Source organism: Anser cygnoides, chromosome 2 (genome assembly GCF_040182565.1).
Source record: "Anser cygnoides isolate HZ-2024a breed goose chromosome 2, Taihu_goose_T2T_genome, whole genome shotgun sequence".
In the NCBI taxonomy this organism is placed as follows: domain Eukaryota; kingdom Metazoa; phylum Chordata; class Aves; order Anseriformes; family Anatidae; genus Anser; species Anser cygnoides.
This window is the reverse complement of record NC_089874.1, coordinates 45,322,116-45,341,393: the sequence shown is the minus strand read 5'-3', so window position 1 is coordinate 45,341,393 and position 19,278 is coordinate 45,322,116. Positions and strand designations below refer to the sequence as shown.

The 19,278-nt window shown below is 37.3% G+C and overlaps 1 protein-coding gene across 1 annotated transcript in view; it reads right to left on the bottom strand.

Annotated features, from left to right (window-relative positions):
• Window positions 1–5,498, bottom strand: part of COL6A6 (collagen type VI alpha 6 chain) — a 47,304-nt gene extending 41,806 nt beyond the window's left edge. The window contains 5 exon segments of the mRNA XM_048078023.2: window positions 26–649; window positions 1,323–1,922; window positions 3,405–3,992; window positions 5,380–5,477; window positions 5,479–5,498. Coding sequence (XP_047933980.2) covers window positions 26–649; window positions 1,323–1,922; window positions 3,405–3,992; window positions 5,380–5,477; window positions 5,479–5,498 — 1,930 coding nt within the window.
• Between the last annotated feature and the right edge of the window lie 13,780 nt (window positions 5,499–19,278).

The following is a 19,278-nucleotide window of genomic DNA, read 5'->3' as shown; positions in this document are numbered from 1 at the left end:
TGGCATTTTCATGTGTGCTTCTTACCTTTTTTCAGATTCTGCGATTGTAATGAGACTACAAACGTCTTTTTCACAATCTCATTACAAAGCTGTTTCTTTATTTTCCATCTGATATTTGACAGCTGTAGAAAATACTTCAGGGTGGTGACATGATTCCCTGGGGGATATGTTGCAATTTTATCAAGCTTTCTGCTCTCTGAGGTATTCTGGATGCCCACAGCATAGACAGTAACACCTTTACGTCTTAGTTTAGATGCTGGTTTAGCATAACCATCCAAGGACTGACCATCAGTGATAACCACAGCAATTTGTTGCACTCCTTGTTTCTTCCTGCTGCCTGCCTCTAGAGTAAAAACCTTATTCCTTAGAAATTCAATGGCTGCTCCAGTGTATGTTTGTCCACCTCGATATGGTAAATTCTTTAGGTAGTTCAGGATTTCCAGTTTATCCTTGAATGTGTTCAGGGTGAACTCTAGTCTTGGTTCATCACTGTACAGCACTAGCCCAACTCTCACATTCCTTGGACCAATATCCAGGGCATCAACAACTTTTAAGAGAAATGCCCTGATCAGCTGGAAGTTTTTTGACCCAACTTTGCTGGATTCATCCACAAGAAACACAATGTCTGCAACAGTTGCACTGGAACACACTAAAAGCAAAATAAACAAAAGGAAGATAAGATTAATGTAGATCACACTGTGGGATAATTGGTGAGACAGTCAGAACACTTTGTTACAAAAGAGACTCAAGGTAATATGCAAGATGCTGCTACAATAACACGTGAAATCCAAATCCTAAATGTGCTGAAGAGCAGATTTATATATTGATTTTCAGTCAAAGAAATCCCTGAAATAAACACGATCTCTTAACTGCCCCCTTTTGCCCACTACAGCAAACTTTGCAAGACAAGTGGCTTTTCTCACTGTACTGGAGAGTGACTGCAAATCAGGAAAACTCAGGATATTAGTGAAGTTATTCTGTGGTTAAATTCAAACTCTCCTATGGCCATTTTTTGGAAACAAAATCCAAGGAAAATTGCTCCCTCAGTCAGAAAATGCAACTCCAGTGCAGCCAACCCTTCAAGACCACCACCCTGTTCCCCTTGGTTAATACAGATTTACAACTAACTACACATAGGCAAGCACTGCAGCCACACAGGCAAAGGTGGTAAATATTTTTTCAAAAGAACGCCTCCATAAAAGCACAGCTGTCAGCCATTTGCACTGTGTTTTTCCCTAACAGCCACCTGAGAAGTTGCCCTGGATTACCAGTGAGTTAGAAGCTACTCAGGCTGTTAGTTTTGCTCTTTTGATACACCATACCTGCTGGCGCCATTTGATCGAGTTCATAAAGATTCTGGAGTGAGGTTTCCACATCAGTAACAATGCTCTGTTGCACAGACTCAAAGCTCTCTGCTTCGTAAACACGGTAAGTCGCATTAAAGGGGTAGCTCACCCTTGTTTCTACCCTGTCAAAGTATCTAACATCAACTGTGACAATTTTCACCCCCAACTCCTCTAACATCCAGGCTGCTTCCATGATATTTTTTCTGGATCCAGAGGACGTGAAGACTACTACAACCTGTGGAGTGCCTTCGTTGATCCGGCTTCCAGCACTATCCGTAAAAAAGGTTTCCTGCAAAAACTTCACGGCAATTCCATCCTGCGATGAGTCTCCAGTGAATGCAATGGTGCGCTGAATGTGGTCAAGGACCTCTTCTTTCTTTTCATGAGTGTTCAGCAAAAACTCCACCTGCCCTACACCATTAAACTGAGCTAGGCCAATCCTATACTTGTTAATCCCAACATCTAGCTGTCTGACTATTTGGGAGATTAAACTTTTTACTCCCTCAGATGCTGAATGCTTCATGGTCTCAGCGGAGTCAATAAGGAAAATAATATCAGCATATTGTTTTGCAAATGCTGCAGAGAGGAAAAAAATGTAATAAATGAGTTGCTGAAATACTGTCAACCTATATCCAGACCTCGCTTTGAATGTAATCTAAACAAGAACCTTTTCACTGATCTTCACAGTTTTAAGTTTGGATTTAAGTCTACATCTACAACATACCATGAAACATGCTTTGCAATTACTGTAGAATTATATTTTTAAAAATTAAACAAATAATTCTAAAGAAAGCAACCCTCTAAAAAATGGCTTTAAAATGTCTTGAGAAACCTTTACACCTGACAGTATTTATATAGATAGAAGTTTCATCTTCATCCAACCGAATCTTCTACTTACTACTTTGGGAGTGAGATTGTATGTTTTATCATTCCATTCCAGTGATATTCCATTAACCAAGGTCCTCTATATCACTGCTGGAATCTAGGTTGTATTTAAGACTTTGACCCTACTGAACACTTCAGAATAAACTCACCTTCCTAACAATCCCATGAGGAATTGTTCCAAAAGGCAGACAGACACTTTGAATATCAGAAGAGGCACCAGAACATTAATAAAATTATTCTAACTTCACTTACAGTCATTGGAAAGAGATACACATTTCAGGAGGGCAAGTCCGGTGCAAGTCAAATGAAACTGGGCCTAAACGCACCCTTCAGTATAACAGTTTTTGATGGAAAAGGGGATAAAAACCAACTGCCTAACTACCAGCACAACCTCTAATCCCTAAATTATTCTCATTGAGAGAACCACATTGACCTCTGCAAAACTAGAAAACAACATAAGGTATTTATAATTTAAATTTTATATTTTAAATACTTATAATTGATATAAACACATATTTTGTTTTGATTTTAGTTTTGCTACCATGCCTCCTTTTATATATATATTATATATACATATATATATATATATAAATTCCTTCAAAATACATTTTCTCTGAATTCTGCTGTTCAGCAAGTATACTGAAAGGATGAGAAAATATGGCTCCCCTTCATTTTTGAACATTCTAGGAGTGACAATCTCTTAACTAGGTTTTTGGAAGAATTAAGATAGTCACCAAAAGCATAGCTTGATTGAGAAGTAATTCAGTGAAATTGTTCAACGTCATCAAAACAAAACATTTTCTATAAAAGTCTCTACCAGCTCTAAAAACATTAAATTGAATCTATTTCATAGAATCTGTGAATCTGACCCTGATATTCTTTGCAATACATTAAGGCTCTGCTTACAGAGAGCACCAAGTATAAGCTTAACTTCCTTTTTTAATAATTAAACCTCAATGACTTCAACACAGGCACTGAAACGTTAAAAAGAACAGGGATGTCCATCCTGAACAGTGACCTAACTAAAATTATCCCCATTATTTTCAAGTGAGTTATATGACAGTAATGCTTGTGTAAAATAACATCAAAACCACATCCACTTTTCTACATCTTTTCTCACAATTACACAGTATGAACAACTGAAATGGTACCACTATAAGGACAACTGCTTACCTTCAATCTGGCTTCCAATTGCAAAGCAGAAGTTTTTCAAAAGCCTTGTGGAGAGATCTGGAAGGTCATCGAAACTATCGATGCTATACAGATATTTATCAAAAGGTTTGCTGGCTATTTGCTGAAGCTCAGATGTATTCTGGACACCAACTCCAACAACATAAATGGAAATGCCTCTGTCTCTCAGTTTCTTGGCAGGCAATTCTACTTCATCACTGGATTCTCCACTTGTGATAAGAATCATTAACTGTGGGACATAAACCTTAGCTCTGCTACCAGCAGATTCATTGAAATACGTTGTGCTGACAAAATCCAGAGCTCTCCCTGTGTAAGTTTCTCCACCCTTATACGGTAAATTCCCAATCTGCTCCAGAACATCAGTTTTCGATAAATACTGATTCAGCAAGAACACTTGGTAAGTTTCATCACTGTATTGTGCCAGCCCAACTTGGATTGCATCATGGCCGATGTCAAGACTTGAGACCAATGAGGAGAGGAATTTAATCACTTTCTGAAAGTTTTCCTGGGCAACACTTATTGAAGTATCCACTAAAAAGACAACATCTGCCAACGTGGCTTTTCTGCAAGCTGCTCAAGGGAGATGACATAAAAGAATGAATTATTATAGTTTCTTTAGCTTTGTTCATGAGCAAGGAAGAACCAAATGTACATTTTATTATTCTTGAAATAAATTCTGTGTTTTGTGTCTCTGTCTTTCCATTCCTCCCCTCAGCTCTCCCCCCCCCCACCCCCCATTATTTTAAATATTTTAAAGGTAGACATGCTCAAAATTCATCAGTTAAGAGTTGGTATTATTGACAGCTAGTTAACAACATATGGAAGACACAGGAAGTTAAAACCTGTATTTTGGCAACACACTGCAACTCTATATGCTTTATCTACAAAAAAAAAAAAAAAAAAAGCTGAAAAAATTGCTCTTTCAGGATATATTATAGGCAACCTGTGGAACTGGTCCGGTTACCTCCTCTACAAAAGTACAAAGCATTTGCCAGAATATGGTGGGAGAGTCACTGCAGATCAGCAAAATCTTCCACTTCATAGACATCAGTTGGTTCACCCGCTATTTCTTGAAGCTCAGGCAAAGCAGAATTTGTAATGCCTACAGCATACACTCTGATGCCTACATCCTCACCTGCTGTGGCTAGGTTGGTTTTGAATATTATCTTCAGCTTGTCCACTTCTCATTTGAGGAACCCCTTCTTTTTTTTCTTTCTTTTTTTGTTACCAGCATTTGCTATGAAGTCATTCCCTAGCATTAATTGAAGGGTGTGCCCAATTTTGTTGCCTCCTTCTTTGTAATGTAATTTCTGTATCTTCTGTAAGGTACCATGTTACAGTAAGTGTTCAACAAGAACTCACTGTCTGGCACATCACTGTATTGAATCATGTCAATACAGATTTTGTCTTCCCTAATATCAAACCCATTGACCATTGTGCACAAAAAGCCTTGCAAAATCTTGGAGTTCTTTGTCCCTATACTCCAAGATCCACTTGCCAGGAAGATAATGTCTGCTATAGAAGCTTTCCTACAGACTGAAGAAACGTTGTTTAATTTCCCTGTTTTCCTACAGAATGTGTAATTGAATAAAATTGCAATTTTGCTTCCTGTTTGCTTTTCAGAATCCAAGACCTATTGGTCTTTTGCAGAAAAATCTTCCATCTATCCTAGTAAATTTTCAGCATTCATTAACTCCTTCTTTTCCCCTGTTCTTCAAACAGGGTGTCTGAGGCTAAAAACAGATTTTAATAAGCTATTGCACATTATTTTTCTGTTTTTCAGACAACTCTCCTAACCTAGTACAAATAAATATATGCTTCATAAAAATATATCATATCACCCCTAGTTAAACAAAGAATAAACTGTCACCAGTTCTTCATCTTTCTCTTCAGAACTAGATACACCTGGGAAAAAGAATTGCTATGAATTTGAAGAGACTTTTCTTTCATGTATTACCAGTCTGCTGTGCATCCATAGAGCAGAAGGTGCATACAAAGAGAAGAACCAGAAGAGGTTTCCAGTTATCCATTTTGAATGTCTCCCTAGAGAAACAAACAGTAAGAAATACAGAGCATTATTTCCTCAGAAAAAGTTTACTAATTGTGGGGAAAATGTAAAAGTACATTTTATTAACATCATGGAAGCTTTCTAGCTGTATACATTCAAAGCAACACTTTAAATTCATGTTTTCTTCCCTCAGGTTGTAACAAACATGTTTTGAACACAGAGCCGTTAGCTTGACACTGATGTCAAGGATAGAACTACAGGATAGAACTGAAATGAACCGTTCACAGACATACTGTGTTCTGATTCATACAGCTGTATTTACCGCAATCCCAAATTCAAGTGAAAGCAAGCTATTCACAAAGCAAGATTAACGGGAATTAAGCTTCCAAGATTCTCTGCTAGCCTCGAAATTCCCCATTCACACATTATTTAAAAGAAAATTTTGGTGGCTGCCTCTATATAAGATAGACATAGATAAGAACAAGCATTCATTTACATATTAAATATGCTAGTTGGCCTGTAATGAAGACACTTGGCATATAATAGAGCCAAAACTCAATGCTAATGGAAATGGGAATGAAAAATCTCAGCAAGAACGTACAAAATTAAGCCATATTAAGCTTAAGCATACTAAACAATGAAGAACACAGTTTTGAAAAGCGTTCAATTGTAAAACACATGTACACTAAATAGTTTAAAGAATAAAATAAAATAAAATAAGCCAGGGCGTAATGGTGGACTCTGTTTCATTTACTATGTCTTTCTTAATAATACCTAGCACTTGCTTGTCTTTTTTAAATGTTACTTAGCTGACATGTTCATGGGAATACCCACCTTAATCTCCAGATTTTCCTTCTGGGAAGAGGTCTTACATCCTATCTGTCAACTGACATAACTCAGATATCATGTTCAAGCATGTGTTTGAAAAAGACATTCCATTATATGACTGAATTGACTGAAAAAGGCATTCCATTGGGGTTACCCTAAGAATCTCATACTTAATATACAGCTTGCACTATAGGCATATTTGAAAAATGCGTGGCTACTTAGCTTTATGTTCTACCATCTGTGTACAACAGAGTTTTATCCCAAGCACTGCTGAACTACCAGAAGTATAGAATGATCCAAACTCTGCTTTGTCTCAGGCTATTGTTTGAACCTGTTGGCTCATCCTGGCAGACACTCAGAACAAAGAGATAGCTTGAGCTACTTATATTTGAGGCTCAGGTTTGACACAGAGTATAACTTCAGTAGACCCTGGATCCTGGCTTTCTTTTTTTTTTTTTCTTAAAAAAAAATAAAAATCAGGACTTCTGGAACTCTGATGAGAGCAATTCAACTATAATCTAAATTCAGAGCTGACCTGAACACAAACTTCCCCAGCATCTGTCTCTCTGACATTGCTTTAAGGCCTAATATCTATGCTGGATTGGATACTGCCTAGACTTATTTGTAGCAGAGAGGAAAATGTATGAGAAGACACACAAAAGCAATCAGACAGCAGGCAAAAACAAGCCAGATCATCCTCCCAGCAGCTGGAGGGATTCCTAGGCACACTTGTTGGAATCCAAAAGCATCTTTCTCAGAAGCAACCCCTCTCAGTCATGGGTAAATTCCTGTAGTGAAATGATGAGGAACTGAATCTATAAAGATGGAGAGGATATTCAAGATATGGCTACAGCATAACAGCTTAATCCACTCATTAGATTTCTCAATATCTTCAGGGTATGTGCTGGGGGCAGGATATGTACATTTCATGCATATTACTTCTCTTTATTTCTGTCACTTTTGTTTGATGAACATCTGCTTGCCACTAGCATCCATAAAAGTAATATCAGAATAAAGATCCATCTTGCCCAATCCCTTATCTTTGACAACGGCTACTAGGTTAAGGAAAGAGTATAAAAAGAAAGTTAAGCAATTCAGGGATATTCTCCCTTCTCCACAGACTGTTTCAAAGGTTTTCAGGTTACGTTTGGGTGAACAACACACTTTCCACAAGTTCTTCTGATTTCTTTTGAAACCAGCTGCAGTTTTATATTACTGAGCCAATTTGATTGTTTATTGTATTCTCAACATCAGTAATGTTCTACTGGAAAAGCAAGTCACGTATCTGTGAAAAGAATATTAATGACCAAATTCTGCTGTTAACACTTCATTACATTGGATTTTAAATTATATCTTGGATCTGCAAGCACAATTCAGTGGAAAAACCGCAGCTGGTCTTACATCATAGCATGAGATTAAGTTCCAAGTTCCTAAATTAATGGCATGCAGTATTACTGTAGGTCTTGTAAATAACAAAAAGCAATGAATAAAAATAATCTGCTTGAGTTTGTATTCTACCCTTAGGCAAGGACAGAACAACATTTCCAGGTATCATGACATTAAGCCACATTCTAGTTCTTGGAGGGTTCTTTGGAATGTCTTGGAGGAGCAAAAATCCACATCTGCTGTATTTCAAGAAAGCTATCACATAGGGACACTTTACCTCTTACTATTGCTGTAGTACTACACAGATATTCCAGATGTAACTGGGGTCCCCATGCACCAGCAGGTGTTCCAGGTATTATACAGTCCTTAAAAAGCACAAGGGGAAAGCAAAACTGGATTTTGCACTTTGTGGAAAACTTCTTCAATGTCTCTGCATATTGCAGTTTTCTTTAATAAGCACTTCTAAGAAAAGGAAAAGCTGTGGTATGTCATATACAAAACCATACCAAATAAAAATGTTTTGCGATCAAAAAGCCATCTTCATATTTAAATTTTACTTAAATTTTCTGTATATATCCCTGATAGTTACAGACCCTCTTGAGTTCTCCCTGATCACTTTGACAGACTTTATTACTGATTATCTATGTTCATTACTCTGCATCATTACATCAGCCTTTTTTACATGTTAATTAGCAAAAAGCTTAAATGGAGACAGGTAAATATTTTAATGACTTCCAAAATAAAAAGAATCAGTACTCATTAGCGTATTGTGTATATCTCCTTTTGCAGCAAAGTAAATGCATCAAAGCAGTAAGCATCTAGAACTATATGATTTTTAGTAAAATGTACACACATCTCTCAACACAGCTAGAAAACACCTATTCAAGGGCAGAAAATTAAAACACTGCCAGTAATTCCAAAGTTTTACTTTCCTGTAACTACAGTGGTGGAAATTTTTAGAGAAAACACTGAGTTTGTGAAAAACTCAAGGGCACTAATATCACTGCGTTTCAGATGCATATGACTGCCTGCAGTCACGTATGCAAAATAGAGTTGCTGTGTTAGCAAGGGGCTAGACTTTCCACAGTAATGTAACCATTCAAATTTTGTACCAAAGTCTAGCCCTTGCTGTTACACAGTAAGATACACAATAATCGCTGGCTATTGAGCTATGCAACTATTTCTACACTTCCTAACAGCTTTAGTCTCTGTTGAAATCTTCCAGCTTCTTCCAACTTTATGACTCACAATCTTCCCTGCTCTTACTGTCAGACACCCTGTGCCTGAAAAACTTCTACTCTCACTAAACAGTGAGAGCAGAAGGGAACCTGTTACCCACTTGCTCTTTATTTTTCCCTTCAGTAGCCCATACTGAGATAAGTCCACTACAGGCGACTTCTTTGAATACACAATTACACTGCAATTTTAGAACACATGCACACTAATTTCCCTACTTGTACCATTTATTTGGCTTTATCTTCATAAAACCACATGAACTTCCAGTCATAGGCTACATGCTGCGTAAACAGAAGTACTTTTTACCTCGTATGTGCATTCTTCAATATTTGCTAAACAAAAATGAAAGTAATGTAATGGAAACCTCAAGTCATACAGCTCAGATACTACAGATCAAACTTTAAATTACTCGGAGACATGCAGTGTCACTGAGCATTACCAATTCTACATATTAAGCTAGCAAAATGTTAAGATGAAAACTTATTTGAACATAACACTGTATATCTTTGGCTACCAAAACACATACATCAGTAGTTAATTATATAAATACATATAGGTATAATCTATGTAAGATGTTAAGACAGCAGTTACCACTTCAGTGCTATTTTATGAAAAGGCAGGGTGACAATTATTAAAAGCCCTGAGAAACCAGTATAAAAGTTGCATATTTTACAGCATATTTTAATGTCAGCATTTTTCCTTCTTGTTTGTTCTCAGAGACTCACCCATACAGATACAATAAATTTCAAAGGAAGAAACAGATCAATAGTACTTCTAAATTCTTTAAATTCTTCATGAAGATTAAAAAAAGAAAAAATATAATTGCAAGTAATCAGCTACTGTCCCAGTTTAATCTTCAGTTGCTTCAATATTTTATGCACTTAAAGCCATTCTCTAGATTATTGCTGCCAGGCAGAAATGCACAGTTAGACGTAAATATACATCTGAAGCGCATTATCATAGATATTTTGAGGCAACATCTGTTTTTCACCTATGATTTATAATAACCATGCTGCATGCAGGATCTTCCTGCACACCCTGGTGTAGGGGTATTTTCCCTCTTCTTTTTGCATATATTAAGAGAAAGAACACAATCTTCCTTGCGACAATTTCAAATCCCATCTCTATCAGTGCAAAGGAATATGATCATGTAGCTTTTTCTTACCTACTGAAGAACCCCTGTTAGATTTCTCCAAATTTTCACTCTGGTTTCATTTCTTCTGAAGTCTTTTGGGAAAAAAAAAAAAAAAAAAAAAAAAGAGTCCTGGAGTAGAGCAGACAGACAGCTTTGCCTCACACACCCCTTGGTTATTCCTTTCTTCCTAACCCTTTTCTCTCACTGAAGAGAATTTAAAGCCTAGATTCCATCTGTATGAGTTTCACCAAACAGCAAAACCAAGAGAAATTCATCCCGCCCCCGCACCTGACTACTCTCCTCATATGTCCACATACTGAACTTTAACCACTGAGACACCGTAATACCAGAAGAAAGATAAATGTGGTCGTAGGAGTTATGCAAAATATTTACAGTGAGCTGACATTTGGAAAACAAAGACATCTTTTTATCAGTTATGTCCTCTCTACACATTTTTTTTTTTCTCCTATGAGTACATTATCTTTTTGTTAGCACTGAAATGTCTCAGGAAAGACGCAGTGTCACCTATTCCAGATTTTTCACAGGAAAGCTGGGTTTTCTAATGATTCCAGCTACAGTCCCATGGCCAGACATTGATTCAAGCATGGAGTCCCAGGGTGACTTACCTGACTTTGGAGGTCAGTGTGATCAGCAAAAAGTTCCAGATGTTCCAAAGGGTGCTTTCATTCAGAAGGGCTTAGAAGCCACAACTGGAAAAGGTGTGGCTATAAGGATTGCACACCTCCCATGTACACACACATAGGGTGCTAATTTACGGTTGTAATCAATAACATCTATATATATATTTATATGTATTTCACAGCAAGGTGGATTTGTCTCCTACTGCGGGCTTTATTAAAAGAGTAAAGGAGGTCACAAGAGCTCCTTAGCATGAGGAGTACTTTTCACAAATCAGGAAGTCCTTAGGGAGCAGGACATGCATTTGTTATCATTTTTCTTCTCTCCTTCCTATCAGCCCTGGCTTTAAATCTACTTTGGATATGACACATAGTAGCATGGCAACACCAAGAATCAAGTTTGTGTATGGAAAAAATACAAAGGTGACCAATAAAAAAGCATTAAAGCAGGAAACTAAAACCATTTGTCAGGTCTTGTAAAATATGCCAGCTAAACTCTGTGGATGATATAAATAATTTGTAATATCCTTGCCAGTTCCTTTGACTGGAAGGTAGACAAAGGTGAACAGCAAAAGGACTAAAAATATCAACTCTTTACCTGCACGTGCTTGACTGACTCCTTTAGTAAAGGATATTAAGCGATTTAAGCACAAACCTTTCATTCATAAAAGCAGCTTCTCAAAGCCAAAAGTGCTTAGGAGACCTAGCAGATGTGACTCTCTTGCTCCAAGGAATACTGAGTGGGAAAGCATCTTATACACAGGACTAAATACTCAAACCCAGTCTCAGCTGGAAAAAATTACTTGTATAAAAAGTCTTGCTTTGGAATAGCAATAACATAAGTCACCTCACATCAAACTACCACAAAGTGGGGAGTTCAAAATCAAGGGCAACACTTGATTTAAGTTCAGAATGCTAGAACACTAGCTCAGTTCACAATGAATGCTACAGAAGTCTTTGAGGCACCAGTACATGACCTACTAACATACGTACGTTTGAAGTAGGACCCTACAACAGCAAGATGCAGATTCTTATTTTAAAAAAGCTTTAAGCAAGGAAACTGTGACCTTGCAAAAGGCATAGATGTAAAACCTACGTATATATCACATGGCTTTTTTTTAAAAAAAAAAAAGTCCTTTCATTTCTAATTATGGAAATCATGTTGTTTTTTACCAGAATCTACCACCTTTGATAGGAGGAAAACCTGTTGTTTTGTAGCTAAAGATGTGAAGCACATCTCTTTCTCGCCAGTTCTAGGCACAGATTTTAAAGTAAATAAAATTTAAGTAAAACTTTCACTGAGGTGCAAAAAATACATACCCTGCAATAGGAAACAAAGTAGGATGCTGTTCATTTTAATATCTCCTCTGAAACTTTGCAGTGTTTTTCTCATAGTAACAACTCTTGGAAAATTGAGAAAGCAACAGCACCTTTTCTTGTCCTATTTTTCCTTAGTGCAAACCACCAAAGCTACCACATGATCCGTAATTAGTTCAAAACTCATGTCTTGACAAATGAAACGTCTTTCTGATAGCAACAAAGCAGAGATTTTAGCTCAAGGATATTACAAAAGCAGTGTCCACCTTTTTTTTTTTTTTTTAGTAATACTGCAAAACCAAGCTTTTAAATGCTGAAATAAGCTCAAAAAAACAAACAAAAATATTTCAAAGAGATAAAAATACATACCAGTGTTCTCAAAAAACATATCAATGTTCTCATTCTCTTTAAAAAATTTAAAAAATGAAGAAAAAATAACCTAATTACTTGAAGCATTTTTATTTAAATGGAAGAAAGCATTCTGACAGCATATAGTTCTGCCATGCTTTCTCCAATCTAGTCTAACTGACATTATCTCAGTACTAGATATCCCTGACATTGTGCAAGCACATCTCTAAGAGTAATATAACAAAGACAACACAATCCTAGGTCACCCTTTTTTAGAGAAAGGTTAGTAAGGTGAGTCAGGGAAACCGAGAAAGCTCATGTGCTTCCAAAGTTATCTGAATGAGGAAGAACTGCTCTTTTACCTAAAAGTGAAAATCCTTGGTCCAAAGTGTACTCCACTTCTACCTGCATGACTTCACACAGCCTCATAGCTGCTAGGTGATTGTTAGAAACCAGAAGAAAGAGCAGACCCTGCCACAGATTTTAAGAGAAAAGATGTGCTCTGTTAAAGTTTGTTCCACTGATACATGCTTGGCAGATTGACTGTAGCATAGGACCTGACTCCAAATGCCTTGTAAACAATTAGGGAAAGTAGAGTAACTCAAAGTCAGGAAGTTGCTGAGAGTAGGAGCCACGGAGGATGGCTTAAAGCAAAGAAGCACACCACAGTTTGTGCTGCTTGGAACGTCCTCCAGCCCCCTTTTTGAAGTCCACAGGAGTTTTAAAATTTGTTTCCAATTGTAAATACAGAAACAATATAGTATAACACTATAGGGTTTGAATTCAAGAACTCAAAATTACTCTAATCATTGAACCTAACATAAGGAACGTGATTCAGGCAAGAAATCCAATAGCCTGCCAGGGCGATTAATGTGTTGTTCTAATCTGTTGTAGTATAAAAGTGCCTGATTACTTGACATGCAAAACTTAGCATCTCCCTGCTGTTTTGTTTAGAATCTAATGACTCTGTACTAAACATTTTCACCAAAATATTTAGACTTCCATATAACACAGCACTTCTTTGCCTGGAACTACCTAAACAGTGTATCTGATAATTCTCCTTAGTTACAGGTTATAAACTACATTCCAGAACTCTGAACAGTCTTCCCTGCACTGTAATTCAGGTACAGCCTGCTCTAAGGTCAAATCCTTTGGAAAGGCAATTGCACGACTACTTTAGAGTTTTGTTACCACCGAGCCACACATCTAAATATTGCTGTTCTTGTCCCATCCAAGAAGGATTCTTCTGCGTGGCTTAGACTTAAAATATATACTGTATAAATTAAAATGTATACCAGCACTAGCCAGCCCATGTTATACTTTTTGCATAGATTTCCAAGGTTATTACACATAATCCTGTACAGGAATTTTCCTAGTTGGAAGATAAAATACAATATTGAAGGACTGATGCAAAATCTTTTCTTGCAAGTACTTTACAGTACCCACCTGAACTACTAACCAAAGACTGCCTCATCTTATGCCCACTGACACCAACTAGAGTTTCAGTCTTGAAATAACAGAAAAGTCCGGAACACTTCTCAAGGAATAAAAGCTTTCTTTATGCCAGCCCCATTTCAACTGCAAAAAGGCCCAATTCCATATTTCCAACTTTATAACACTTTGGCATTGGTGTGAATATGCAATATTACATTAAAGTGTATTTTCTTCTTTCCTTTATAGGAATGGAAAAGTTCTGCAACAGTGCCTTACAAAAGCAGTATCCACAAGTACCCTAGAGACTAAATTCCTAGAGATTTGTTCTAAAGATATAACTAATAGCTGTGAAACATGCTGTTTCTTTTTTCCAAAGAATGATAAAGTGTGCTATGTTTGAGATTTGTGACATTATCCAATTTTAAAAGTTGCAAATATGCACAATTCAAAGCATACTTTTTCATGGCCCTTCCCTTAGATAATATCATTTTAGAGTCTTTTTTTTTTAACCTAATCTTCATATCTATAGTGCTTTTAAAGCATCATTCTGTGAATAAAGGGTAAGCATCCTCTGGAATCACTAATTTGTAATAAAGGGCAATTACTAAATTTCCACCTTCAGTCAGGAACAACAGAGCTGCTGTCAGTGTATTCAACTTTGTTCTAGGAACTCTTCATACTCCTACTTTGTGGTAGAGAATATTTACTCCCAGATTAGAGAAGGACCACGGCTACAGAAGTCCATTCGTGTGAGAACAGATGAAAGTCTATTCCAAAATCTTGATATATCTTAATGTTCAAAAAGAGCTTTGAGTTTTTCACAAGTTCAAGCAGAGATGTATGTGTGCTTAAATGGAATGATGAAAATGATCAAAGGAGGTTGCTTCAGTTGATTTATGGAGATAAAAATAGGTATTTGTTTCTGAAGAACTCGTGTGAAGAGGCAAGTGTTTTCTCTTCAGAGCACTTATTTACCTAAAAAAAGCTTACATAGCTTATGCAGAATTGTCCAGCATGAATTTAAATTTGTGGATCATTTCCATCAATGCCAGTTTTGAAGTTTCCCCGTGCAATGTTTCCAAGAGTCTCTCTTTAAAACAATACTATGTATATGAGGTCATATCTGCTATAAGGATGTCATAGATTCCACTATGATTATTCATAGGAAGCAATATTCTTTTTTGTTAAAGGAAGGCTGGCAGAAGAACAATATACTATGCTAACACAATCAAAAGAACTGCAGCTAGATCACACATTAGTGTCTCCCACCTCCAAAGAGGCCAACTTAACTAATATAAATATTATTCAATAATTATGATATATCAATTATAAATGTGTGTGTGTTTGTATTGCAGGGAATCAAGGGAAGAAGGGAACTGTATTCTACAGTATTCAATAGTCAAAAACCAGTGATAATGGTGTTCTCTCTGCATGTCTTCTTGCAGCCAAATCATTAGTGTTATTAATGAAACTAATAAACTGAGAACATTGTTTTAGTCCTATAGTTTTAATTAGCATTTAATGACAATATAGAAAGTACCTAAAAGTGATCGTGTTTGTGTCCAGTTTCACATGCACCTCTAGAAGGAGTTAAGTGGATTAATCATTCCTGTGGATGAAAAAGAAGTCAGACTAGACTAAACACAAGCCAAGATGAGCTATATTGGAGGAGGAAAAAAAAAAAAAAAAAAAGAAAAAAAAGGAACAGAGACTGGGACATGAAAAAAACTGCTTGTGCACCGCATGAGAAAAGTGTAGGTCTCCAGGATATAGCGGATGGAGTGGATAGCAAGAATTTATGAATAAAGTATAGTGAAAAAGTAGATTAGGGCTAAGTGAACAAGGGAGAAAGACACAGACAAGGAACAAAATCTACTGAAACCAGTGGGACACCTAACTGAGGATTGGAGAGCTGTGATGGCAGGGAGGATATGCTGACAGGGTTTTAACTTGCAGAGTGAGAACTGGAATTGACTGGACAAGGAGAATGACACAGACAAAATGGGAGAAGAAAGAAAACCAGAAGAAACTGCATTTAGGAGCTAATAGTGAAGAAAAATTAAGCTAGGACTAGAAGAATGAGGTGAGAAGGGGAATTTGGACCAGCTGGATAAGAAGGTTGAGATAATCAGAGTGGTGGTGGGGAGACAGGTAAATCTGGTAGCTGCATGGACAACCCAGAACACAGAGATCTCAGTAGGCACAGAACAAGAAAAAAGGGTTTAGAATACAAAACCATAAGAAAAAACTATATCCAGGTGAAGAAAGATAAAGTAGGCTGGTTAGGTAGGTAGAGGCAGGAGAACAACTGAAGAAACACATCTCATTGCATACTTACAAGAAGCAAAGCCTGATTCCTGAGCAGTTGCTTAAAAAATTGTCTCCATTGTTCAATGAGTGATTTTAGGCCTTTTTCACTGAATAATAATTAAATTCTGCCCAGAATACTACATTATTTACACTTCCGGAAGCTTTACTGCAGCAGTGCTTTACAACAGAAATTCATAACCATCACTTTGTCTTGCCACATCACTTGTGAAATGAGGGTGCTTTTTGCTTCATTTTATAGATGGAAGACAAAGAACCAAGTTGTTAAAGACAAAAATACCTGGTATTATGGTGCGCCCAATTTCAGGTGTGACATTTCAGAATACCTAGCACTCAAAGCACAGCTCTTACTGACCTCAGTTACAATCAGATTCCAGGGTACAAAATCAGGCATGCAGAGAAGAATAAACAAGAAACACCTAGAACACACAATTGATGACTACTTGCAAAATCATGTCATATAAGATTTGTCATTATTATACAGGAATGCCTTGGCATATACAACAATATCATTGGAGTCTCTAAAGTAGCACCTAAGATGCTGAACACTCTTTAGAGCCCCGTTTCATTTTTTGCAATAAATGAAACAAGAATTGTGCACATAACCTCATTTTCTACATTTTTTGTGTTAATCTTCAAAGCAAGTTCCTCATGTACACTGAAACTTCTGTACAAAAAACATATTGAGATAACGTACAGTTAAACACTGCATATGTAATTCATACTGCATATGCACATGGAGTCAATCATGGAAATTTGGCCTCTACAACACCACAAACAGAACAAACCGTTGCCTTAGGATCACACAAAATAAAACAACAAATTTAACAAAATTGTTTTTCCTCCCAAGTTTTATTAAGATTTCCCAGCCAAAGTTTCAAATTGTTTACCATATGCCTTTGTTTATTGTCCATGTAAAAATTCTAATCAGTACATTATGTTTCTACATTTTAATTTTGCTTTGGAAGGCTGTAGGGCCAGTTCAGTTGCAAAAGGCCTTCTAAAGAAATACCTCTATTACTTCTTGTGCCAGAAAAGCTTGAAAAAAAACCACTATGTGAAGTCACTCTCTGTATTGCCCCAACACAGTGACATACACTGGCTGCAATCCAGCCCCTTTTCAAAGCATGCTAATTACTTCCAAGCACTGAACGTTGAGATAATGGGATTCTCTGAAAATTGAGCATGAAAGTGGATCCCAGGACTACTTGGTCTCAACAGGTAGTGAATATCCCTTCAACAAAAGACAGAAGCAATCATGTAGCCAAATCTACCTGGAGTTGTTCTGGGTAAGAAAAATGCTTGTACACGCTGTGGAAATGTTCGAGATGTCTCAGAATCATAGAATCATGGAATATCCAAAGTTGAAAGAACCTCACAAAGATCATCAAGTCTAGATCCTGGCTCCATACAGGACCATCTGAAAATTAAACCATACATCTGAAAGTGCTGTCCAAATGTTTGTTGAACTCTGTCAAGCCTGGTGCTGTGATCATTTGCCTGGGGACCACACACAAATTTTTCTCCTACAGTGGTGAATGGCATCTCTGTAGCCCTTCCATGTCACTTGACCTTGCTTCCAGCATCCAGACGCTTTCCTTTTCCACCTAAGCTTTAGGAGATCCCTGTTCAGCCAAGCCGAGTTTCTGCCCCACCTGACTTTGGAATTGCCTACTCCTGCACTCTGAAGAGGTAAGCAGTTTCCCAGGGGACCTTACTAACTAGTTCCCTGAGCAGCCTGAAGTCTGTTGTATCCATAGCCAAGGTCAAAGTTTTGCTGGCAGTTTTTCTTCCATCACCAAACAAACTCAACTACTACATGGTAGCAAAGACAGCCACCAATCACCACTTAACTCGTAAGACCCTCTCTGCTCACATACAACATATATATAGGGGCACCATAACTAATCAGTTCCCTTAGTACCTGTACCAAGAAGTCATCTTCAACGTGCTTTAGGAATTCCCTGGACCTATTTGTATCACATGTATGGTATTCCAAATTAACACCTGGAAGCTCGAGTCACCCATAAGGACAGGACAGCTGACAGAGATATCCTTAATTCTTTATAAAATAACCCATTGGTGTCATTATCCTGTCAGGGTGGCCTATAGAAGTCTCCCACAACATCTGCTTTATTTGTGTGTCCCTTAATCCCTACCCAGAGGCTCTTAGTGTTGTTGCCAACTGAAAGCTCCATACAATGCAACCCCTCCATCACATACATCACCACCCCCACCCTTGCCTGCCCTACATATCCCTTCTGACGAGATTATAACCATCCACCACAGCACAGTCACAGGACTCTTCCCAACAAGTCAGATTTAAATTGGAAGGAAAATGCTGAAAGTTCACTTGCCCAGATCAAAGATACTGACTTAAGACAAAATTCCCTGAGAATAACCAAAGGAGAGAGAGCTAGATCTTAGAGAGGAAAAATACATATAATTTGAAAAAAAAAAATTGCTTCACCTTGTATAGTATCAAAAATAACCTTCTTCCTATGCATCTTATCACTTAGTTGCACAATTCTCCGAACTTGTGTTCATCAGGTATACATAGTAAATAAGACTTCTCTTTCTGATTCTTTAGATAATGGATTGGGGATGGAAAAGAACAACACTTACATTGTTTCCATTGGGGTTTTATTTTCCCTTATCACCTTTTTACAATGTGCTCATAAAATGGAACATTTAAAAGGAAAGAAGTCCTGGATCCCCACTCCCTACTAATTACTCTAGTCCCAGGATACAAAGTGTTTTGAGTGTTTTATGAAGGAATTCAAGGTCCATTTGTTTTTTAAAAAAAAATACTTGGAAAAACTTAAACAGATTGTCCAGCAGAATGGCAGCAGGCAGGGTGTCTATAACTTTATGCACATCCATTACAATAGGTATGACTTAGCAAAGGACAGTCCAACCTCACTGCACTCTTCTCCTTCATACTCCCGGACGGCCCCCTATCATTACATCTAAAAATTTAGCAAGTTTACAGCTTTCATAAAAGCTAAGAGATATCCTTCCAGGATATGTTCTCTGGAACTCCTCTGCTTTTTACAGTTCCAAGAACAACACACAACTAAGAAACAAACCAACTGTGGCAGCTAAGCTATTGACAATTTTTCTGAGCATTTAAGATGCCACTAGCTCAAGATCAGTCATATGCTTGATCATCAGGACCAAAAGAATACAAAGATGTTT